This window comes from Gavia stellata, chromosome 1 (genome assembly GCF_030936135.1).
Source record: "Gavia stellata isolate bGavSte3 chromosome 1, bGavSte3.hap2, whole genome shotgun sequence".
Taxonomy (NCBI): Eukaryota; Metazoa; Chordata; class Aves; order Gaviiformes; family Gaviidae; genus Gavia; species Gavia stellata.
Window position 1 is genome coordinate 102,930,171 of NC_082594.1, and position 26,414 is coordinate 102,956,584.

Here is a 26,414-nt window from a genome sequence, read left to right on the forward strand (position 1 = left end):
AACTGGCTTATAGAATCCATTTAGTGACATTCACAGTGTTAGTGATTCTGAGTTTCTATCCCTGACTTTGTATGAGGCAGAAAGCTTATAATAGCATCTGCAATAAATACAGTGACAGTGGACAGGAGGATCAAGAATCAGATGCCAGTTACTGATATTTCAGTAGTTCAAAAGGAACTTCTGTTTTTTTCTGTAAAACACTTGGTTTTGGTTTACTTTCTTTTTTCTCTTTTTACAAATAGCTTATTTTTTAAAGCATATTCTTGCAATCACTGTGTTTTTCCCCTTTTGTTTTCATTAATACTGAATATAGCTGAAGACCTGGATCTTCTGAATGCTAGTTTTCATGATGACAGTAATGTCCCTTACACATGGAATCCTGGTACTTTGTTGCACTACGGAAGAGCAGAGCTGAAAACATCTGATCATAGGTTTCATTTTTATTTTATACATTACTTCCTAATCACTGAAGATTTAATATTCATGTTACATATTTTGTTGCTCAGATACTCTGCTTACAGGTTTTTCTCGTGTATTTTTTTCCAAGGCCTGTGGTTGCATTGATTGACATCGACATATTTGAAATTGAAGCAGAAGAGAGACAAAAAGTTTATAAGGAGGTGATCGCAATGCAAGGACCACCTGATGGTACTGTAATGGTCTCCATCAGAAGTTCTTCAGCAGAAGAAAACTATTTTGATGATAACTTGATTGATGATCTCCTTCAAAAATTTGCAAGCTATGGTGAAGTTATACTTATAAGGTTAAAAAGACTTTTTACTTTTAATCTCTATTCCTCTTCATTGTTCCCACTTACTTCCTGAATAAAGTTACTTTCTTAGCAGGCATTTCAGTTATGATCTGCTTAATTTTTAACATTTCAACTTTTAATGTCTTTACAATTGAAAATTAGTTTTATGTACCTCTATGTGTCTCAGTTTTCAGACTTTATTTTTCCAGATACTCTTTTTGACACAGAGTATCATACTGACTTTGTCAGAAATCAGTCAGAGTTAAAATTTGTTATTTATGTAATTTTATACAAATTTTCTATTCTAAAATTAGGTTAATAGTTTTAAATGAACTGAACACGAGAGGACCCATGTGAATGTTGCATTTTTACTAAGCTGTTAATTGAATTATAAGTGTTGCGGGTTTTTGTTTGGATTTTCTGGGGAGTTGTTTTGTTTCGTTGTTTTAGTTTTTTTCCAGAAGACTAGGAGCATAGTCACAAGTCCATAGTGTGATGTAACGTGGAACACCTAATACAAATATCTAACCTGTAGCCACACAATTACTATTAAAAATTATGTGACTACAGTTACACATTTAAGAGGACAGTGCTTTTGCTGTGTTATATTTACCTGAGTATCTTTTGCTGTTTTTTGTTGTTGTTGCAAGGATACATTCAGTTAAAGCTTATTAGCCAATTATATATATTTTAATGAACTTAAAAAAATAATTCTTCTCCATCAAGTAAAACATTGAAGCTTCTTATCTTAAAGGTTTTTCAAAAGTTAGTAGGTAGGATAAAGTATTTTAATTACTGTTTCCATGGACTTTGCAGGTTCGTGGAAGACAAGATGTGGGTAACATTTTTAGAAGGAAGCTCTGCTTTGAATGTTATGAATTTGAGTGGTACTGAGGTAATGTAAAAATTACTGAACTTTCATATAGCAAGAGAAAATCCAACTTTTTAAAGAATGCTTGGGTGCATTGGGTTTTTGTTTGTTTGTTTTTAATTCTTAAAAGTTTTTCATGTTCCATACTACACTGTTGCATCTAATATTTTTTTATATTTTTTTTTACTTTTTATAGCCACATAGCATTATGTTGAGTTTCAAAAGCCAGCTGAGAGAAGTACCAAACAATTTATTTTTAGGGGGAGAACAGTTAGAGAAATGAAGATCCCATATTGAGGGGCATCTTCATCAAATGAGCAATTTTTAAATTGTTTCTGGTGTTTTATTTTTTTAATTTAAAAAGCAGAGTTTCTACCTTGAGTTTGTAGTATGAACTGGTTTATCATATCTATAGCCTGCACTTATTTAAAATTCAGCACTCCTGTACTGCAATCACTGAAAAATGTTAAAATTTAATCTCTCATTAATTTCTGTAGGGCCAGTATTTAATCTTTGTAAAAATTGTAATTTTCATGTTCAAATTTTTATGGATCTATGTTCCTGTTAAGACTCAGATTCTGTAATGTGATGTTTGCAGATGGATCCTTGCATCTGCTGCGAGTTTCACTGACAGTCCATGCAGGACAGCGGCTCAGTGTCACGTGTCAGTTTGCAGAATGAAGGCCTGCTGTTTTATCATTCTCTAAAAATGGCTTTATTAATGTAGTTTATAAGCAAGTCTGTTTTTCTTTACAAAGAGTAGTGTTTCTGTCAGAATAAAGAAACTGGAAGCTTTCCTATTAACTGAAAATGAAAATCTTATAAGACAATTTGTTAGGTTTTCTTTAGAAAAATATTAAATAGTTGTAATGAACAGTCTAAACTACATTAATGTACTTAATTACCAAAATGAAGTGAAAAGCGTAATTATTTTTGTGACGTGTCACTGTCATTGTTTAATCCCAGAAATTCTGATAACCTTATTTGTAATATTTTCAGTAATTTTTTTTTTTCTTTTTAAATCTAGAATGCTGAATTTTAACGTTCCTACTTTTAACAGTTTCTGTTTTGTGCATATCTTTTTGGCAATTCAGCTACTAGGAAGGATTATAAACATAAGCTTGAAAAATCCAGACTGGATCAGAAGTTTGGAAGATGAAATGAATCTAGAGAAGATTAATATTGGTCTGCCTTCATCAACTAGCTCCACTTTGCTTTGTGAAGATGCTGAGGTTACTGCAGACTATGATATGGAAGGTTTGTTGAAATAAAGTATTCTGCGTTTTGAAATGCTTACAGTACTAAATAATGTAGTTAATTTAATGCATATATCAATAGTTTAATTTAACAAGTTTATGCCCATCTAAAACAGATAAATTAGAAATCCCGTTACTTCCAACAGTATCTTGACTGTTGGATACTGTCAACAACTATTGAGCAGTGTCAGTTTGCACTGTATCTCTAGGTTTCACTAATTTACTGACATTCTCTTTATTCTTCTCACTTTATCCTGTGACCTCCCCTCTCAGGGTCACTTCATTCAGGCAACTTGTACTGTTCATGGAGAAACCCTACAAGCAGGATGTATACAACTTCAGAGTGCAAAGCAATTATTTTTTTGCCAACACACATAATAGATTAATAGGACTAACGAGCTCCCATGCTAAGCATTGATATGCTTACCACCCCCACGTAAACACCTGGTGAGCCTTTGACAGGCAGACAAATATGAGTTGGGCAAGGAAATGTTCAGCCTCTGTTGCTCCTTGGAACAGGCTGATCTTTGGCATTGATGAGTTGCTGTTTTCTGGTTCCCTGATTTTTGTCAGTTTTGGTTTTTCCCTGAAGGGTTTTTTTATCTTTCCATGTCATACTTTTCTAGCAGAATCCTCCAGTTGCTGAATATCACTGTTGCAGCAATTGTGCTTCTGCATTTTTGCTTTTCTTTACTTGCATGTTTCTAATCTATATACTTTGTCACAGCTTATTTTTTAATGTATTCATTAATTTTTATGAAAGGTCTGCTTCACTCTCTTTTTTACATTAAAATATATTCTTATATCCTTGGCAAGTAAAACAGCTGTTTTTCAAACAGCAGCAAACCCCTCCCCACAAATCTTAGCTGATGACACTTCCTGTGTGTATTGCATTTCCATATTTATTTTACAGGGTCATTTTTTTGTCATTTCTTGAACAGATTTACTTTCTAGATGTAGTCATTGTGTCTATATTGATTTATTCTAAGTTTGAGTAGCTCATTTGCTTTGAATTTCTAGCCAAGCTCCTTAGTGGCAAACATTACGTTGCAAAAGTTTCAAGAAAAGAGATGGCAGCTATGTATACTGGAAAGAGTAGACTAAGGTTATTTTGTACAGATATTTCATAAAGGAAGATATATTTTGGTAAGGGTATAGATATGGGAAACCTGTATGAAAAGTTGGAATTTGCATTAGTCTTGGTGTCATAAGATACTTCATCTTTTTTTCCAATGCAGGTAGGAAACAGGACTTTAACAGTTTAGACGCCTGTATGATTGGTTGATTTTATTAATAGTCCTATGTGAAGTGGTATGATTCCCTTAAAATGTGACGTCTCAAATACCACAAGACTCTTAAATCAAGAGCTAATATCTAATTAGCAGCATGGTTACTCTGTTACTGCTGAGCAGTGCAGAGTTGAAGCTGGAACTTCTGTAGAACATTGTGTGTCATTCATGTACCTGAAGAGAGAGAAGCCTAGAAGTTATGGAAGAAAGAATTACTATGGTCTGATGAGATAATTGTCTATTTTAGGCATTTTGAACATCAACATTAAAATATTCTAAATTGACAGTTTACTTTCAAAGGCACGTCCATGTTGAACCTTTTTTTAAACATCATTCCACCTTTTCAAAAAGAAGGTATTACAAATAGCAGATATCTTGAAATCCCCTGCCCAGCCTTCTGAAGAATGATAAGTGAAGCTTGCCATCTATTGCAAACCAGGGAAATAATTTTTGCAAAAGTCTTCTTTGTAAAGCTAATTGTTTCTTAGATTAAGCAACATTACAGTTGCCACACTATTGTAATTACCTATAATATCTATCTATAGTATATACTGTGTGTTTGGAGTATTTTCAACTGGTTTGAATACATATGCATTCTTCATGTGTAATTTTATGACACAAGAATCATACTTTGGTTGTTGAGTTAATCTCTTGGAACTTGAGGACTTTTTGCAGAAAATCCCATGCCCAGAATCAGTTTATAATTTCCCCACTTTTTAAAGTAACTATTGTTCCCTTTATTTTACATGCTTTTTCTTTTTTGGGGTGGGGTTTGTTATTTAGGAGACATTGATGACTATAGTGCTGAAGTAGAAGAAATCCTTCCTCAACATCTACAGCCAACTTCAAGCTCTGGTCTTGGAACCTCCCCAAGCTCTTCACCGCGTTCCAGTCCCTGTCAATCCCCTACACTGTCAGATGGACCTACGCTCCCAGTAAGACCGAGCCGAGCACCAACAAAAACTCCTGGACCACCTGTTTCCACACACAGTGTGTATTACATTGCTGGACTGCCTCTATTACTACTATACAATCTGGCAGCTGTACGGCCCAGTGGTAGAATACTAGCTTATAGATTATTTTTAATAGAGCTTTTAGATTAATATAAAAGTCTGTTCTTGTCATTATCTAGCATTTTACGCATAAGTGGCCTGGGGCAAATCACCTCACTCTTTGTAGTTTCGGTTTTCCTAATGGGATGTGGAAGAGCTTCATTTCCTGAATCTTATTTAGTACCCTGTTCACTGTTCTACGCTGCCGCAAACTACCTAACTTGCTCTAGTTCTTCAGCATTTCATCATGAAAGAGACACCTCAAAAAGTTATGTGCTTAATAGGCTTTGATTAGTTTGATTAGTTTGAAACCTCTGTTCAAAAATTCTGTTGCAATGTGTCAGTATAATCCTTGTTCATTTTATTAAAATACAGCCCATTTCAATTAATGCTCCTATCAGCTGTAATACATAAATTATAATCAGTAGATTTGTAAACTGGGTGTATAATATGAAAGCTTCTGTTTAAACACAACTTTATTTTAGTGACAAAGCGGACATTTAGAATTACAGTGGCTTCTAAAAGAGTTTATTTGAATGTAATTTGGAGTAACTTTACAAAGACTGCTAAAATGCCTTCAGAATTCCCCTTGTAACATTTTTTTCCAGAGCACTTAGTTCGCAGATAAGGGTCAAAATCAAAATATGGAACTCTGCAATTTATAAGAATGTTCAGGATTCCATGAAAAGCATATACTGATTAAAGCATATGAGACAAAAATCTTGGTTTAGGAAATCTGCTTATTTTCACCATTTGTTTACACCTCTTGTTTTCCCTCTCTCAAAAAAACTTCTCAAAAACTTCTGTATCATTGTTTCCAGGGCTGGGGACTGACTGTACTCTCTGTGAAAATAATTTGCTATTAGAAAAGCTTTACTGTGATTACAGTGTACAAGTGACTAATTTTTGCATTGTTTTCTGTCATGTTCTTCAGCTGAATTTCAGCTTGGTACCCAGCAGAAAGAGTCTTCTCAGAGCTTGGAGCCTAAGCGTCCTCCACCACCTCGCCCCGTTGCTCCTCCTGCACGCCCCGCTCCACCACAGAGGCCACCTCCACCATCAGGTAATGCAGTGATGTATATCAGGTGGTCAGGAATATTTTGTTTCAAGTCTGTGAGGTGAACTTTAAAGTCCACACCCAAACTACAACTATTGTATTGTTGGTTTGGGGCTCAATGGAACATACAATTTTTTCACTAAAATATTTAGTTGGTATATTTAATAGCAATAACAGCATGGGAAGTAACACCATTTTTCAGTACCATTTAAATATTATTGTCTTTGCTTAGTAAGTAAGTTTTTAAATTTTTATAAACTTACTTCACAGTTTAAAAATGTGGGCTTCCTACAGCAGTGTTTACTCAACATTTTCATTTTTATAGCATCTTCATTTTTAAAATAAAAGATAAATAATCTTATGCACTCACTGATTTATATTCCTTTAATTTTGGGATCAGTATGTATACATTTTATCATGTCCAAGTTTTTAATGTAGAGTTCATCTGGATCATCTGAAAATGTAAACAATTGCGCACTAAGAGAAACTGGATGTTCAGAAGCATATGGGCAACATAGTTAATAACAAACTGACCCTTGTCATCTTTAACTTTCTCATTCTTTTTCTTCCCTCTTACTGTACTGATATTTTTCATTATTGCTGCATTCATTTCTTAAATACTGTAAGGCGGTAGGAGTCCTGCACCTGCTAGAAAAGAATTTGGAGGTAATGATTTTAATTGTTTTTGAATATGACTACATAGCAAAACTACTATGGTGGTCTGTTGTGACAGTACTTAACATGATGATGTTCAAAGGTATAAAAATGGGTAATTCTTGAATGTCAATGTAATTTCTTTCTCCGGGTTTGTATCCACCTCTGAATTACATTTGACTTCTTAGTGAAAAAATATTTCTCCAGAAGTTGGTACATTATAGTCCGAGAGATTAAAGTTGTTCCAGGTTTTTATTATTTTGTCCTGGTCAAAATACACCCAGCTAACTTTTCTGGGAAAGCAGAAACTTGTCTTTAGTTGTGAAAAGGCTGTCTCTTTTCCTCACAGTCCATGACAAGGAACACTGTAAAATGGATTGTGATTGTAGCTACTTGCAGTGATTATCCATTAATTAATTGTTCAAGTTAAAACTACTGCTGGTCTGGCCCAGTTTCCTCTGGATGATCACCAGTTAACAGAGAGCTCCAAATTGCTGAGCTATATTTGTCTCTAAGCTGAACACTGACATACGGGTAGTTTATTTTCTGTTTCCAAGTCTGTGCTCCTAAGCCCTTCCTAGAGACATGAAACATCCTCCATAGTTCTTGGAACTAGTGTGTACTTCAGAACTTAGCAAAGGAATTTACCCAGTTACTTTGAAGGCGCTCCAGAGCTACAGGTCTTTACAAAGTAACAAAATCCTGAAATAATTCTCCCCTAATTCCTCCCCTTTTGATAATGCTGAGGGCCTTATCAACCCTTCAGGCTAGTTTTGTTTTTTTCCACCGTGATCTGGTTTTGCATGTAATAACGACTCACACGTTCTCAGAAGTGCTGCTTCTTGAAACTAATCTCTGTCCTTCTTTGTCACATACTTCATAGTTGAGCTGTCCTGCTTGGACTTAAATCAGCTCATTAATACATGGGATAGAGTGAGAATAGTTAGTGGCTCTGAAATACTTTCTTAATGGCTTTTCAGACACTGCCATTCAGATGGTAGGAAAGAGGTTTTGTTGAGAAAATAATTCAAAAGTTTTGAGCAATCTCAGAAAATAAGTAGACTCTTTTACCTAGTATATAAATAGCAGCTAACTTATTATGATGTCAGGTGGAGATGTGCATGGCTCTTAGATACAGCTGAGGGGAAGAGGTTATTATGCCAAAGGCATAATATTTCTAATTAGTTAAAATACTCAAGTTTTAGAAAATAGCCAGTTTATACCTACCACGCAACATATGGGAGATTTAATTCATTGTACTACTGCAGTCTTATATAGTTTTGTGTGCCCTGACACAGTCCTGTTTGCCTAGTTTGTCTCAATTATGCAAAGACTAGCCACCTTTTTTTACCTTCTTTCCCAGCATAGCTTTCAATAAAGAATTCTGAGTTGCATAAAACTTGCTTTTTATGCAGTCTTTTAAAAGAGATTGTAGGGGTTTTTTTCACACACTATTCTGCCCTGAAGTTCATCCCATTTTTTCTATCCTATCCTCTTCATTTTCCGCTCATGATGTACATTTATAAGGCATAATGCTTTGCTTTTCAGCAGTACCTGAGCTCAGCTCTGAGCAAGCTAGCACAGGACTGGAAGCAGTATAAATATCATAGCTTGTTACTATGCTTGGGGAAATGGCATCTCTTTCTCTTACCTAGAATGAAGGGTCCTAAAGCACTGCGAAAATATCCCTGTTTACTGTATAAGTGTATCAAACTTTGTTTTTAGACTGCTGTAGCACGTGCAAAGTGACATTGATCACGTCTTTAAAATGTTGTGCATTTCAAATGTTACCTTTTTTTTTTTTTGCTCATGTGTTTTAACCTTTTTTCTGAGTGCTTCACTCCCTTCAATGCCCATAACATTTCTTCTAATGGCTCAGTATGCTTTGAAGATGGCAGCAGGATTTGGGCATCTAAGTTTTTTGGGTTTTTTTCAGAGTTGGGTCATATTTTACATCAGAAATAACTCAGAATTCAAGGAAACAAGGCTATGTACTCATTGCAGGGGTTTGCAAAGTGTAGACTTTTTGCCTGCTAATACGAAAGATTTCCACTGAGGATTTTATAAGCTCTCAGTTGTTTGTAGTTAAAAATTAAAATGTTGCACTCTGTTTATGCAAGTTTTTTTAATACATTACAGAGTAAATTCTTACAGAACTTAAAAATTATAAAGGCTGCTAATTGTCAATTACTTGAAGTTAAAAAATAACATTTGTTGGGTTTTTTTTCCTTTAATAATATTAGTCAGACTTTTCCTGATTAATGCAGGAAAGGCTTATAGTTGTCTTTTATCATTGGTTTTAACTGTTAAAATGGGGTTAAAATTAGATTAAGATTGAGAGAATGCACAGTATTTTTAGTATATGCAGTAACTTGGGTAAAATGCATTACATTTTCACTGTGATTATCCTCCAAATAAATAAAATAAAATTAGAAAATACAGTAATAAAGTTGACTAATAAAAGAAATGCAAGTATGTTAAGCTATGAAAATACATGCACCCAAGCAGCAAGTACTTACTAGTGTACACTGATATTTATAGTCACACATTAAACTTAGCCTTGTAAGAACCATTTAACATCTTTATTTTTCCCTTGTAGCGCCTTTTTTTTTTTTTCTTGCAGAACAGAGTTCAGGTTGTTTGGGTGCATTAGGATATGGCAGTCATTTTGAAAAAGCTTTTTTTGTTGGTTTGTTTTTTGTTGGTGTGTTTTGTTTATTTTTTTTTAAACATGGGGAAGAGCACCTTTCTTCTTCTCTTGCTGAAGAAGGAATGTTCAGTAATGAAGGAAATGAAAAGCCTTAATGCTAAAACAGTAAATGCATTGTTCAAATGTAGGCCAATGGCCTAGATTTCATATATATATACACACACACACACACGCGTGCATATATGCACATTTTACTTTATGAGAAGTTGGGGTTGCTTTATTTTCCATTAAGCTAATGTGTAAATGTAATCTTTGCAAAACATGCAGTTCTGTCTAAAACATGTCAGGGCATAAATTACAGGTTGTTTCTGTATAAATCCAACCCCTTTCCTTAAAATGCTATTTAAAACAAGTATGTGATATCTTTACTTGCAAAATACTGTTTCAAACTGCAACAGATATTTCAAGCTATATACAGACTACAGTAATGGTTTAAAATGATACCCAAAAATGTGTTTCAGGTTCTGATGCACATTTTTCACTGTCCTTAAGATTAAAATCTTCCTATAACGCCAATTGTGATAGCATTATCACAGCACCGTAATTTTGCTTTATCACTGTTGAAGAGTATTATTAGTAAGTGAAATTTGGGGTATTTGACCTTTATGCCCTTTCTCTCCCATATAATGAATATTTTTAAATTTGCAAAAGCTTTTAAAATCCTCATTCACAGAAATCTTCCCTCCGTATAGTCCACCAACATAGGAACATGTCTATATGCTATGGTCAGAGAGGCTCTCTGCCTTCCTACTCTCGCAAGGAGTTGACTTTATTAATAATCTTGCATAAAACAAGATTTGCTTAACAAGAGCATCCTGAAAATACCCATTCAAAGCATGGGCTGAGTTGAGCTTTGGGAGGGGAAAGTGCAGAAGATCTGTGAAATGAACAGGCTAGTTCCCTGCTCTTGAAGAGGCTTTATTATGTCCATTTCCATTAATACTCTGAGATGAACAGTTAGCTTTATGTCTCTGTAACCACAGAGGGTTCTGAGGAGTGTCCTGTACTCCGTTGGGCCGCTCTCCACCTCCCTTTATTTTCCTCCAGTTAGCAGGTAGGCTTCTCATAGCCTATGGGTTACCACTTTCTTTTTTCCCCTCACAGTTCGTCTGGGTTCCATGGGAGAAGGGCAGAGCTAGTAGCTGAAAGCAATGAAATGTTCTCAGGCAGTGCTCTCCTCCTGTGCCCCCTCCTTACAAATGCTCTCTGTTCATCCCTCCTCAGTGCTGCTTCTCTCACAGAGTTTGCTGCCAGAAACTTTTGTGATGGAAATCTAATGTTAATTGGCAGAGCCTGGAACTCACCCAGAATATATAACATATGTTAGTATTTAACATCTTTGAACCAGATGTTCAGCAAAACCAGAGATCTGACATCTCTGGAGATAATCACATACCAGCCACATCTGCAACCTTCACTCTTCCTACTCTGAGTAACACCTCCACCCATATCTGACAAAATTCACAGCACTCTTTCCAGATCATAGAGAGCTCCTGAGCAGATACCACACAGTGGCACATGATGAGAAAGCATGAGGCTGTGTCATCGCTAAGGCAAAAGTTGCTTTTAAGGTAGGATTCTTGAACACTGGCTCCCTTTCCTTCCTCTATACTTGAGCCACTCCAGAGTTGCCAGATATTACTTATTCCTCTGCGCATGCCTTAAGGATTTCTCCTTGCGTACCATCTAGTGTTACCTATGTCCTGCCATGTTTTTACCATACATTTTTACAGACCCCGTATATACTTGATCATATTGCAGAAATAAAATAATTCAGCATGGTTATGCATGATTGAAAATCTTCTTTCTCTCAATCTGAACTGTAACATCTACTGCGCACCAGTTGATACAGCTTTCCCAAGTACAGAGTGCTGCTTGGAGATAACTTAATTGGACTTGATGATCTTAAAGTCTTTTCCAACCTAAATGATTCTATGATTCTAATGATACAATTCTGTAGGATACAATACATCATATAAAATGGGAAACTTATTTATTCCATAAACTTGCTTATTTATATGTAGTCTTGGCAGAAACATACTACGTAGTATTCTCCTGAATTACAAGAAGCAGACTTAATGTTGCAGGGTATAACTAATGTACCTGTTTATTTTCAAGTGTTTTGAGTATAGACGTGTGCTCTGCTTTAGAAGAGTTTCAAGACTGATGTTTAATACCGTTCAGAATTTACAAAAGTTTGTGGAGAGTGAATACTGAAGAAATTAAATTCTCTTTCAACTGTAATGTAAAATTGAAATAATAGCATGTTTCTAAACATGATCATATTTGCTGATACTTAATTTGTATCAGTCTGGTTTCCCCATGCTGCTATGAACAGTTATCTCCTACAAGTAACTACAATCTAGCTAGGCAATTTTTAAATTATGTAAAGCTGTCTTGTGGCAGTGTTCTTTCTGGGTTTACTTTCTCAATCTACTGCTTTTCTTATACAATGTACAGCTTCTCTTCTTTCTCTGAAAAGGTCTTGGAGCTCCTCCCAGTCCTGGGGTAGCTAGGAGAGAAGTAGAAGGTAACATAACAATTTTTGTATTCTAGAAATGGATTTCTAATTTAATATCTGAGTAATATTATTGCCCTTGTGATACTAAAGGTAGTTTCATGAAGGTGTTTATGTGGGATCTTTTTTCTTTTGTTTAACATGGTTTTCAGACAGGCAAGTTGCTGCTTTTCAGTGATGGTGTGAATTGTTATAGAAGGCAGTCTTCCTTTTATGAAAAACAAAGTGAAAACTTAGACTGCACTAATCAAGAAGAATACTTTGAAGACTGACTCTCAGAAGAAGCTGTAGCTGACTGATTGCTAGAGTAAATGCTATACCTGTAACTAAATCAGGAATCTAGGAAGCCTAATTTTTCTATGAAGAACTACATATGTTCATATATTTTGGGGGAGAAATTTCCATTTAAATAATTTGGCCTATAATTTAATATTTTTATCACTTCCTAAAGAGATGTAGGTACAAAATACAGTATATGTCTTTTCATTCTGGTGCCTAAATGTATGTGACATACATTAATGAGAAGCATCTCTCTTGCATTATTCTAGTTGGAGTATGTGTGTATAATGTATAATGCTGAATGGGTTGTGTTTTAGCCATGCCAGTGGAGTCACGGTTTTCGGTTTCTTCTTATTCCCTCGGGAATGTGACCCTTTGTAGCAAATACAGGTATAGCAGTGAAAGTCCTAATATAGTCACAATCAAGATGTCCTCCTGTATACTACAATTAATTTTGACTCTATTGCTGGTTCATTTTTCTAAATTGGCAAAATCACTATATGCATAGAATAGTTCAGGTTGGAAGGGTCCTCTGGTGGTTATCTAGTCCAACCCCCTGCTCAAAGTAGGGTAAACTGGCACCAGGTTGCTCAGGGTACGAGTTGCATTACTGAGAACTGTACCCGGAAACCCATTCTAACCGGTTCTAAGAAAGCAGGGTTGTCTAACAACTGGAAGTCGATTTGATAAACTAAGTGTCTTAAGAGAATTTGATAAACTAAGTGTACCACAGAGTATTCCTTCCAGTACTGTAACTGACATGGTGATTTTACCTTCCTGGGAAACAGGCAACAGAAACACAAGCCAGAATCGTAAACTTCTTTGCCTGTTAGAAATTGTGCACTTTTCTGAGGTAAAGGTAATTTTTTCCTATCTTGCACTTCACAATTTGAATGTTGCATAGAAGGTTGTCATTAGCATCAGCATGTAAATGTTGAGGTTGGTGCTGTAATATATTTATCCCATAAACAAAGAGAGTAGGTTCAGGAACTTTGCTGTAGACCCTGTAGATTGCTGAACCATGTATAATTACAGATGTACTCTTCTGATCATGTAATTTTTTGAATCAGCACGTTACATAAGTTCTCTTTGTTTTAAAGACTGCTGTTAGAATACCTGCAGCATATACTACAAACGAAAACAACTTCTAGCACAATTGAGAACACCGGGTACCTGTACAAGTGGGCGTCTTTAGCTTGCAAGAAATAGGAGGTGATTTGACTTAATTTGTAATTAGAAGGGTCAAATTACTTCATGTGTGCCATGAGATAAGAGTGTGCTAGAGTAACAGCCTAGCTGGTGGATAGACTTTAATATGTAACAACTTTAAAAAAAATCACTAATGTCTTTTTACTCCCATTTCCGTTAGTGATAATGTACCATTGCTGTATAATACCTGTTTGTAGCTTATCTAACAAAGATAATCTAATTTTTTTTCCATGCTTCAAAGCACAAAAAAGTCCTGGAACACAAAGAAAAGATAACTTAGGTAATACAGATACATGCTTTGTACTAACTATAATACAGAAGGAAGTTGATGTTGAAATATGTTCTAAGTCAGAGATCTCTAATATCTGTTCCAGTTCGTACTCAGCCTCCACCTTCAGCTGGAATTTCAAGCACAGGAACTGCTGGATATGGTACAACCAGACCGGTAGGTATTCTGTCTTGAAATAATTTTCCTCCTAAGTTTCTACAGTTTATTACGTTGTCGGTGGGTTTTTGTGAGTCATAACAGATGTAAGAAAACTGCAAAATTGACTAGCCATTTTACAGCTTATATGAGTTAATTCCCTCAGCAATTCTTGTCTGTTGACTAAAAATACTTCAGAGTACAAATACTGGACATGACTTTATTGTTTTGCACTCTATGCACACTTCATAGGCTCTCAAGTAATACCACGTTTTATGTCCACTTTCAAATAACTGCAAAGTGCAAAGTTATTCTTTGTATTATAAGTTCTTGTTGACTACGTTGCTGATTTGGTATGATAAAATGTATTATCTTCTGTGCTGAAACATATATCCTGATGGCCATTAATTGCTTTCAGGCAGTTAATGTATTATATAGGTAGCTGATGTATTATATTGCTGATTAGTTGATATGTAATGGAATTTTGTACATTGTTTTAAAAATTAATTTTGATAAGGGTAACAAAACAAACATTAGTTCTGCATTTCATTTTTTATTTGTGGAACAGAACTGAAGGAACTGAATGAAGGATTTATGGGCACTTGAGTGCTTCACTACAAGCAAGAAATCAAGAGATTGAAGGCATCTGCCTTATTTCTCTTAACAGCAGCAAGTAGGAGGAGCTTTGCGTTAGGGCAGGAGAAAGTGTTTTAATAGCTATAGGTCTTCTTAAAGAATTACTAAGGAATGGTATTGTTTGTTGATAATTCTTTAGACTTTGCAGCGTGTTTCAGAGTTTTTGCAGCAGCATGGACTTTTTCTTTCTATAGCTACATCAACCACAGTATTTGTGCTTACTTTGTTCCCTCTGTTGTGGCAGTTCCAGGGTCTTTAACTTAGACCATACCTCTTTATAGCTGGACATTTTATAGACTAAAAAGCAGCAAAAGTTTTCTCTTTCTGATCATTTCTTGGTCATTAGAGAACTTTGTTTTCCTTCTCTAAGGCATTTCACTCTTCTCATTGGGATAATGTTCACAACAACACTGACAACATGGAGAGCACAGATATGAGTCTTTAGTAAGGCTAAAAAGCATTCCGCTTGCATAAATGTCAGTGGGGTAGATACTGATGAGGTTTTTGACCTATCTACAAATATGGCACCTCTTCTTTAATGCCATACCTTTCTTTCAAGTAGAGTGATAGACCAGTTGTTGTGAATGAGAGAGAGTGTGAAGAAGCCATTAAAATAAAGATGCAACTAACCACAAGAGTTTAACATAAATCCATATAAATTTCTTTTATAAAAGGTTGTAGGGTCCTTTTCCACCTTTTAAATGAGCAAGAAACAAAAGAATGCTGCCAGCTGTGCAGAGATATCAGAGTTCTTGTAGACCTTAAAGGAGTTGTACCTTACTGGTATTGCCATTTCTGTTGTACTCTTGTACAATATTGAAACCACGGAAAACTACTGTAGAAAGCTACCACTGAAATCACTTTTTGCTAATTCATTTTTCTCAAAGAGATTGATTCTCACAGTGAACAGTTCTTGATCTTTGCACTTTTTTGTTTTTTTCCCAGAAACGTGAAATGCCCTCTTCTAAAATTTGGATAAAGAAAACCTGGTATACATAGGAAAGAATGTATTCATTTATCACCATGTGCCTCGCTTTCTTCCTTTTTTTTTTTTTAATTGTAATTTAGACCCAGCACAGGATTTGCCATTTCTAAATCAAAATAATTCAATAAAAAAATTGGGCATACAGAAGAGACTCCACCAGTATCTTGGAATTGGCATAAGTGCAAGAATTTTTGTTCATATGAACAAGATGGAAAAAAAGTAGTACTGTTCTCTTGTGCTGTGCTTCTCACCAGCCAGGCTGGACTACAGTTAGAGCTGCTTGCCCCTTTCCAGCAAGGAGCACAGTACTTCAATTGCCAGCATAATTTGACAAGACAAAGCTGACTACATCTCTTCTTTTGCAGACATTGAGATTTTCTTTAAAAAACACCTAAGCAAACCAAACCAAAAATACCCCACAACAAACCAACCAAACAAATGTAATAGAAGGTCTGAAAAAACATCTCCTAAGATCTGCTTGGTTTTTCAAGTGTTAGCTCATCCCTTATTTGGATTTCCTAACTGACATTGCTTCTTTCCTTTTTCTCAGTTTGTTTTTTGGGCAGCTTCTCATTTCAAGGAATTCAGGACCAGGGACAGTAGCCACGGCGGCCGCCGCTTCCCACCCAGTGGCCTGAGGATTATGTTAGACTTCCTTTCTTTTCTGTTCCTTTTTGATGTATTTTTTTTAATACATTTTGGCATTTAATCCAACCACCCTTCTGCCTGCTTTCAGAATATTCAAAGAAATGACAAAACGCATCTTGGCAATTAAAGGGAAGACACATATTTCAGAGGTTAGGTGGTTTAAAGCATTTAGAAAGTTGTTAAATGGACTCAGCCAAGCATAATGAATCAAGTGTTAGATACAAAGTCTTCGGAGTACATACATCTAGTAAAAGTAAGATCAAGGATGATACTTGTTTTGCAGTGGTGAAGTTTCTTTGTTTTTAAATCATGTTTGTGTAGACAGTTGTGTAATGGGGTTTGCTCTGAAAACCATTTCTACAACATCCACTGTTACTAAGATTTTGTCAGAATATACCAAGGACACAATTTTAGAGGAAACAAATCTTAGAAACTATCTTGCTTCATGATCTCTTTTTTCTGAAATCTAGCATTTTTATTCTAACGCTTTACATTCAGCTTTCAAATGTGGTCTTTGTAATTCATTCAGCTTCAGTTATAATCTGGAATAGTTTTCTATTTCTCTTTAAATACTGATGTAGAGATGTAGACTTTATTTTGTTTTATGAGAGCAATTCCATTCCCAGCATATTAACTTCTATTCCAACAAGTTTGGGAAGACTCCAGCCTTCAGATGAGGCAGAATGTATGTTTCATTAATACTGTTTGCTGAGGAACAGGAGTAACTGCATTACAGTTAGCAAACATGAGTTTCAGAGAAAAGAACTAACCATGGTCTTTTATGCATATCTTGGACTTCAACTATATAAAACTGACTGTAGCTGTTGTTTGCAAATGGCAGGCTATAGTTATAGCCTAAAAGGTAGATGGTGTCTACAGTCTGCATTGACAGTGGGCTATCAATGTGTCCATATGAGATCTCCAAATAAAGTAGTTGTTTTTGTTGCTTACAACAATTCACAGACTTAGGTAAAATTAACCTACTAATACTAAAAAACCAAGTGTTTCAAACATTGTTGCACAGGTAAATATTTATATAAAGTTGAAAACTGTTGTAAAAATCCTTTGCTTTGAATTGGACCCTCATAATGTTTCGAGAATATATTCTTTGCTTTTATAGATGCATAAAAAATTCGCTTAGCAACTGTTATCAAAGAATTTATTTTTCACAGAGTCCTAATTATCCTGAATCATTTAACAGTAGGTGACTACAGATCAGAAGTAGAACTAAAATAATTTCTTTTTACCAATTATTGTGTCAGACTGTTCCACCTCGAGCTGGAGTTATTAGTGCACCACAAAGCCATGTCCGTCCCTCTGGGGGAAGACCAGCGCCTGAAACTCAAACCAAACCAGCTGAACCACCAAGGGGTAGGTTTACTTTAGAAGTTAAATATAAATGTCACTATTCAGTGAAGAGGTACTGTCTCTGGTTCAAATGCTTTGTTTTCAACAGAACTCTGCGGTTTTTGCTAGAAATTAAGATTCCCAAACGTAGTAGCAGTTTCTGTTAGTGTTGATCATCCACAAGTATTGTAAACCATTATGAGATAATAGGCAGCAGTCAGAGAAGATCTAGACCCACAGAGCTTACACCATCATGAGAAACTTTAATCAGACTGCTGTGTTCTGGTCTGGGCACATTGGTGTGTCCTATCATAGGTGTTGATCACTGGATCATTCTCTGCAGTGGTTGCTCCATAATCATGATATTTGGAATAGTGTTCATGTTTGAGTCTCAAAGCCACTTCCTAAACGTAAAGGTTTTTTTTAAATTGTATTACTATCAAAATATGCATTTTATAATAGTGACTTCCAAAATACTTTTAAATACAACTGAAGTACACTTAAGAATGACATGGTTTCTGGTTCTCTATTTTGTATCTGTAGTAGCAATTTTAAATGGAGATATGCTGAGCTTTTGATGACTTCTAATCTCGTTGCCATGAACACCTGCTATTCTTACAGCCCCTTCTTCTGCAGTTCTGTCTGGTGCTTCCACAGCCACGTGTTCTCATTTGTGCCATTCTTAAGATTTCTAATACAATTCTTTACAATGAAAAACACTGCAAATATACTTGCAGGCTCACCATTGCTTCCTGAACCACTAAAGCCTCAGGCTGCTGGACCTGCTCAGCCAACCACTCAGCCACTGCCTGTGCTAAGGATGCAGGAGCCTCTGATACCTGTGGCATCACATCCATCTCAGACAAGTGCCCCACAAAGTCTGGAACCCCCACAACCGCCCCCTCGTAGCCGATCATCTCACAGTTTGCCTTCTGAATCTGCTCCTTCACAGCAGCAAGTAAGTAGAAAAACCTTGTATATACACTTTTTTTCATTATGTAAATTAACACAGTTTGTACTGAATGCTGTAGATTTGTGAGAAACTCCTAAAGCAAGCAAACAAACAAAAATAAAGGTCAAAAGAGTGGATTCAAAGATCATCAGGCTCTAGTAGGATAATACTGTAATTGTTTATGTATTGTCCATGAATAACTAACATCTCAAATACTAAACATTTAACTTAAGATTTTGTATGACAGACTTACAACTTATGGACAGCTTGTTCTTAAAATTATGTTGTCATCTGACAAGTTTGTATGGAAAAATACTCAGTCTAAGAAATGTAATTTTATAATGACACATGCATGACTTAAACTGTGTAGTAACTAGCTAACACAGGTTTTGATTATGAAGTAAGCTTTATAGATTGCACGATGTGGTGCTTTCTGTTGATGATAATTCATTGCAGGAAGACAATACTGATTGATACTTAGTAGAAATACATTTCTCCCCATTCATCAGTGTAAATTAAAATATAGAAACATAACAAAATTATCTAAAAATATAATATAGTAACATAAATATTCTGTTCTGTGGGACCATTTAGAGTGTTATTTTCAAAAAAACCCCTTTTTTCTGGGAGAAGATGTAGTTTCTTACTACTGCTTAAAAATGCAGAAGTAGGTTTTCAGTTTCGTTTGTATATACAAAAGGCTAAACTTCTTCACTAAAGGCCAGTGCTGTTAAAGTATCAGGTGCTAGGTCAGATAATACACTACTTGAATAAAAGCAAAGATTTATTGAAGCTGATGGATTTGTGCCCAGTTCTTACCAAGAGTAAATTTGTGGTTTTGTTTTCTGGTGTTTGGTTTTTTAAACATAACTTGGCTGTGGATATTTATGACTACGTAAGTTTTCATCAATATTTTGGATTTTACCTTATCTCTACATCTGAAGCCCACTTTCACTAAAGCAGTTAGTTAATACCTATTTCATACCACAGTGAAACAGCCAAATTCAGTCCTCAGTGAGTTGATTTTGAATTCGAACTGAAAAATCTTTAAATGCTCTTCCTTTCTTTCTGCTGAACCTCTCTGCCTGTTAACTTTTTTCCATTTTGGAAATTTAGGTGAAAAAACAAAGGATATTTTTGAAAATACAGGTAGAATATCAGGACTTTTTGTAGTTTGTTAGAAAGTACGTTGCCAGCAGAGAATATACATGGAGGCATAAGGTACTTTAACGTACCAATTTTGTGAATAGAAACAGATTGCATTGTGTCACTTCTGAAAGCCTCACACCTTCTAAATGTAGTTTTACCAGTGATTATTTTGTGAAAGAGGTACAAGCAGTTGTCAAAATTATTACGAAAATTACATTTATCTGTGTGTATATACAGCAATCATAAATATGCTTAAGAACACTGTAAACAGGTTTTTGAGCTGTGTAATGCTGTGGCTATATTGTTAACAATATCCAAACCAGATAGTTTAAGACTAGTTCAGGGAGCTTATAATTTTCTCTGCAATCAGATTTCTTTGATTAATGCAGGCTGTGGAATCACAAGGCCCACTCTGAGCTTCATTTATTGTCTCCAGCTTAGGTTTTTTATTTCAGTTTTCTTTTTTTGAGTTTAGTTAAATGATGTTTATTTCATTTCTTGATTACCATTTGTATATATGAAGTTTTCTGAGAACAGGTCTTTAAATAAATACAGCCTTTTGAGAGGTAATGGATTCCAAGCCCATCCTTTGATTCAAAGCTTGATTGTGATATTTAAGAACCTAAATATCTCCTTATAAAAATAATTGTTTGTGTACAGTGTGAATATTCAGGACTCTAGAGATTACCAAGCAATAAATTAAAAAAGAAAAGTAGTTATTGTAAATAGTTTTATTTATTGTAAGTTAAGGAGATTTTGGTTTTGATGGAATGAGAAGTCTTATGGTTATTTTCAGCTTGAAAAACTGTAATATAGATGAGTGATTATACCAACACAGTTCCCAGAATGAGGGCTATAGTGCTTTTCCTGTTAATCGATGGTTAGAATTAGACCATCAATAGTCAAATTATTATAATCAGTCTTCAAAAAATAGCACAATCAGCTGCACAATGAATGTCTGTATGGAAATAACATTAGAATTGGCTTGAGCTGGTTTTTTTGACTCTTAATGGTAGAGCTTATAAGTCTTAAAATACGACAGAAACTTAGAATTTAGTATAGTGGGTAATAAATAAATATTTTTGGTTTGTATTCATATCTCAAAAAATGGCTTTGTGAAAACTTAAAGTATTTTTAATATGAGGTTGCTTTGATACTTGGATTTTCTTCCTAATTTTCTTTCCTTTGATGTCTGTTTCTCTTTCACAAGCAGGAGCAACCATCAGGGTAACAGGTATCTGACTATTTACCAATCTTTTATGTGGTCTCCATCTATCCAAGCAGAAAAGATGTATGAATTTTGTTTTCATACATCTGCAGTCTCATCCACATTAAAAACCACCTGTCCACATTAATGAATTGACTGTCATACCATAGTTTGCTTTTTCCTTTCATAATGCAATTAAAATTGATACTGTTAAGTGTATTTATTAGTGCCATAGCAAATATTTTGCTTCATCATCTTTTATGAAACAATTGGAACCTCACGTATGTTGCTTAGTCACTGCTGAATCTCCTGGTCTCAGTCTATTTGGAAAAAAATGAGTAGGTGTTGGAGTTAACATTTCTCTTTAATACAAATAAATCCTGATGCAATTGCACTGCCAAAGTTTTTTCAAAATAAAATCCATATTTCACATTTCTCAAAGAACAGAGAACTTACTATTACCCAAAGTAAAATATACTGTTTGTTACAATTTTAAAAGCATTTGGTTCCAGAATTATTCAGAGCAAATTTTTACTTACAATAAAGAGCAATTGGGATTCATAGTTTCTTTGGTTCTTGTACTTTTTGATTACTTGGTTAATGAACACAGGACTACTTCACCAGCTGGTGCCAAGCTGTATTTGATTTTTATTCTTTCTACAGTTCAATTTTTCACATTTCCCCCCTCAGTTACTTGACGACTTGGTTTTAATATTATTTTCCAAAACACTTACTATATACATATAAAAATACCAATATTGAACTACTCTATTTATGGTTTGGTAACATAAGGCCTCATCTATTTTAGAAACTCTCTGACATAGTAGTACCAGGGATGCTTGTAACCAACATTATTGTTTCAAAAAAACCCACCAGAGCAAATGCATTGTTGTGAGCATACTTTGTTTCTCCTGCCAACCAATTCAAGCTACAGCTGCAATTTTTTAAAATAAATTGCTACGCTGGATACATTGGGAAAAACTTACAATATTCTTCCTATTCCTGAGAGTCTCTAAAGCCTGTAGACTAGTTTTGCATAGATGCTTAGGCAGTGGATGTGTGGAGATGTGCTTCAAACTATTCACAATAAATGCAGTAAAAACAAGATGTTTAAAGGCTGAGGTTAGGCTATAATATTGCATTTTAGTTGATAGTTAGCTATTAGCTAACATCCTAGTTCAAAAAAACATTAGTTAACAGAATTTTCATGCTAAATATCCAAACTATTTGGGTATATTAAGGTGATGTGTTAAAATGACAAATTTGTTTGTGAAATTTGAATGCTTAGAAGCTGTTTTAACTTAAGCTTAATTCTTTGCATTCTTTGCATAAGGGGAAGCTCCAAACTCTGTTCTGTCAATGTGATGACTTGAACCAAAGTCCATTCTTGGACTGTTGTTACAAGGTATAGAATTTGCATTGTTGTTTGAAGAAATGTATAGAAACAGGAATATTTTGTTTTTAAAAGATGAGAAGTTCTGTGGAGAAGACTCCGTCTTCTCCATTTGGTATTATTCTAAACAATGATAACGTGCCATTTCAAAATATTACAAACCGATGATCGTACCTTCACACATCAAGAAGCACTGGAGATGCCTACAGATGCCTATGTCTACATAGAAATGTCTGAAGTGCATATAATAATAACACTAATTTTTCCTTTCATTGTGATGCTTAAATATTGCTTGTAACATCAGTGTTATAAATTCTCAAACAATGAAACCTAGAGCTTTTTATTTCATATTTGTGCTTGGTTATCACTTGTTTAGAATACAGCATCATTTCCCAAGTTTCTTAAAGCTTTTCTTATACATGTCCACTAGCGCTTTTGGCTCGGATTCTGACCTGCATGAAGTATATTCAAGCTGCATCAACCGACAAGGGGGAAAATTATGTTTAACAACTAGTAGGCTTTTCTTCAGAGAAGGGGTTAAGGATTACTGTTTTCCAGAAAAGAAGCAATTGTTCCACTACAAGTGCATTGTGCAAGTTACAACCAAATTGTATTGAAGTTTCAGTTTAAGCCCAAGAGCTTCTTTTCTTCTCATAGAAGAGTGAGAAATGGGGAGTTAGTAATCACATGGCTGGCTGTTTCAAGATTATTACTAAGCACCTTGTTTTCTTTCCAGATTAAAACAAATGGAAACTATGGCACTAAACTTGAAACACAATTAAACAGTGACCCTTTTGAAGATTTGTCATTTAAGCTGCTTGTGTCAAAGATGCAGACGTCTGTTCGAACATCACCTGTTCCGACTTTAAACCAAAAGGAGTTGATACAGTTGCCTTCAGCAACACAAAGAAATGCTGATATTTTGAATACTGTAAATTGCATGCCAGCAATGCCTCCTATTCCAACCTTTAGCACATCCCAGGAACATATGCGCAGCTCTCCAAATCCATTTATTACTGGACTGAACTGCACAAATCCATTCACTGAAAGAACTCCTAATGCTGGAAACCCATTTAGAACAGAAACACAAAAGTCTGAAATAACTTCACATTCACTAGAAGGACGTGCCGCTTGCAATCCTTTCCCTTCTCTAAATCCCCCCAGTTGTAATACAAGCAAGCCTGTATTTTCTGTTGATGCATCTGAAAACACTTTTTGCTTGCGAAGTAAATCTCTCATGGTAAAAAATGTACAGCCAAAAGGATGGGTAACGTTTGATGATGAGGAGGAGAATTTCAATATAAAGCTAAAGCCATCTAAAAGTGTTCCAGATTTTAAGCAAATCAGTTCCAGGAAGTCAGCTGGATCTCCAGATTTGCTGGGCACTGAACAAAATACTTTTCTTGGTTCAGACTTTAACTTTGATAATGACTGGAATAAAAGTTCTACTGATTGCTTCTATACAATGCCAGCAAGAAGACTACCTGCACCTCCTATACCATCAAGAATAACCAGCAACAGATCCCCCGCAGATCCTTTCACTTCTTTGGCACCTAAGGTGTCACCAACGCAAGATTTTACAGAAAGATAGATGTTTAAAAATATGAGGTTATATTTGTTGCTACATTTATCCAGTAGAAAAATTGGGCATTTGAGATTATTCTGTGTGCAATAATTGATTGTAAAATGCACTGAAACTTAACTCTACTCATAAACAGCCACTATTGTTTGTGTATAAATTTTGAGTATGTATATATGGTAGAGCACAAAAAATTGTCTGAAATTTATTAAAATGCTGATGTAATAGTATTTGAATAGACAGAGAAAAGAAGGATGAGCTACTAATCTCATTAAAATATACAAATCTTGGAAATAGTTTTTGCTTAGGGAGCTCTCTCATTTCTGTTCCCCTTTGTGGAATTTAAAAAAAAAAGATGCTCCCTGCTGGTAGCATCCCCACTCCCTTTTTACTGTTTCGTTAATTGATATTTATAAGTATTTACCAAAGATCTGCCAAAGTTTGAGATTTGAATGTTCACAAGTATTGTTTAGAAGTTGTTTAATTTATAACAGAGGCTATGATATTTGTAAGGCTTATATTTGAATTTGAGGCACAACAAAAATAGTTTAATTTCAAAATACAAACAAAACTGTGCATATTAATATATTCAATAGTTGACTTTAATTTTCTGTGTCGGTACATTTCAGCTATTAAATATTATTGTGACATATATTCACTAGCGTTACTTCAGAATAATTGTTCCATATCATCCATTTATTCGTTACTATTTTGAAGATACTTTTTTCCACAAATTGGAAACAACTGATACAACAAGTTTTCCCGCAACCTCTGGAAATAAATTCTCCTTGGGTTTTGAGATATAAAGCAGTCTTTACCAGTTGCAGACAAGATACTGGAGTTGGCTTGTCCTACTCTCCTGTTTTGCACATCAGAAGGGTTTTCTTGTCCTATAGAAAGACCTGAGCGAGGGAATCAGCAGCCATGTTACAACATCAGAGAAGGAGAAAGTCATCTTAATGTGATTGGGCTGTCTGCTCAGCATCCTCCCCATCTACTAGACTTACAGCTGTATTTTCAAAATCTTGCTTTCAAAGAGAAGAGGAGAACAGTAATTCTCTGAGCTGAACAATATAATTCGTTCACTTTTGCAGTTAAAACTAAATGAGTGACTCTTCCTTGCCCAGAGAGAGTGAGCATCCTCTGTGTGGAGCTGCTTTGAGGCTAGTGAAGGCTAGGTCACAGTTCTACGTATTATGCTGTAAAAATGCAACTCTTTGTGCTTTTATGATTTTCTAAAGCTCACCTGAGATTACATAAAATACGACATTTTGTTATCTTGAGGCAATTTAAAATAAATTATTTCCTTAGCTCCATTTATATACGCTATAAAACCCCGCAGTTCTCCTTACAGTTCGCAGTGTCTTAGGACATAGCTCGTATGCGCAGCTGCGTACTTTCATCCAAAACTGCATGTGTCACAATGTTGTCATCTCTCGGGGGACTGCACATACATGCCTACACGCACTGGCTTACTTGCCAACAAACTGTACTGGTTCTGCAAAACCAGGGACTGAAACACAACATAACAGCATATTTATAGTAGCAAAATACATGATGACAGTACTTTTTTTTAAATTCTCAAGTGCTATCAAAACATTATTTATAAAATAATCCACTCTTCCTTTAAACAGTAGTGGTTAGCCATGAGCTGCAGGTGGATAGAGGAGTGACGATAGCGAGTTTTATATCGTGCTTTTTTCCGTTCGGGTCATTGAACAGTACTTGTACATTTTACACAGCAGTGGTACTATACTCCTTGTGCTTTGGTATGTGAATTACCTTGTTTTAAACTGTTGCTATAAACATCTGTGTGATTGGTGTGTTGGTATATTCTTACATTAGCAAAACAATTTTGGGGGGAAACTTTTTGCTAGTGGGAGTTAAGTGATAAATATGTTCTTTGTTGACTATTTAATTACAGTGATTAAAAACTACTGTCTAAAATGTACCTGGTATACAGCACCTCTACACTTTTTGGGATTATGGAGATTGACAGCAAAGCACTGCAAAGATCACAAGAAATGCTCCAAAACTATAGTGTATATATATAGCTAACCGCTGTAACATGTATTAACGAAAATAATTACTAGCAGAAGTTCTGAAAATACTAAGAGTTAAAATTAGAAACGCTCCACACATTTTCATGAATTCTGTGTTCCCTGTGGTAAATTGCTCTGTTAAATGTAACGATTTTCTTGCTTGTGGCACACACGTATTTATGGCTGTATCCGTTCCAGAGCTGCAGTATTGAAACTCAGTGGCGTACAACATTCCGTATCTGCCCTGTGGAAGGCGGTGGTGTATTGATGAAATAAACATACCTGCCCTTAAGAAATGTCAGCTCTTTCTCTCTCTGTCGCCCAGGTACTTGCCGCGCCCCCGCCCTGCCGCGGCGCCTCAGTGCCCGCAGTTACCGCTAGGAGGGGTGGCGCGGGCCCTGACGCG

General features: G+C 35.4%; 1 protein-coding gene across 4 annotated transcripts in view; it reads left to right on the forward strand.

Moving 5' to 3' along the window:
• SYNJ1 (synaptojanin 1) overlaps positions 1–26,280 on the forward strand; it is a 66,846-nt gene extending 40,566 nt beyond the window's left edge. Inside the window, exons 19-32 of one of the 4 annotated variants that reach the window (XM_059826405.1) lie at positions 314–431; positions 548–763; positions 1,568–1,646; positions 2,717–2,879; positions 4,951–5,185; positions 6,173–6,282; positions 6,904–6,942; positions 12,123–12,170; positions 13,888–13,926; positions 14,021–14,091; positions 17,602–17,710; positions 18,424–18,644; positions 23,124–23,709; positions 23,749–26,280. In XM_059826405.1, coding sequence (XP_059682388.1) covers positions 314–431; positions 548–763; positions 1,568–1,646; positions 2,717–2,879; positions 4,951–5,185; positions 6,173–6,282; positions 6,904–6,942; positions 12,123–12,170; positions 13,888–13,926; positions 14,021–14,091; positions 17,602–17,710; positions 18,424–18,644; positions 23,124–23,709; positions 23,749–23,978 — 2,264 coding nt within the window. In that variant the 3' untranslated portion in view covers positions 23,979–26,280. Of the gene's footprint in view, positions 1–313; positions 432–547; positions 764–1,567; positions 1,647–2,716; positions 2,880–4,950; positions 5,186–6,172; positions 6,283–6,903; positions 6,943–12,122; positions 12,171–13,887; positions 13,927–14,020; positions 14,092–17,601; positions 17,711–18,423; positions 18,645–20,997; positions 21,019–23,123; positions 23,710–23,748 lie in introns of those variants that run through there. The other 3 variants (XM_059826420.1, XM_059826428.1, XM_059826413.1) reach the window with 3 other exon arrangements.
• Positions 26,281–26,414: the final 134 nt, after the last annotated feature.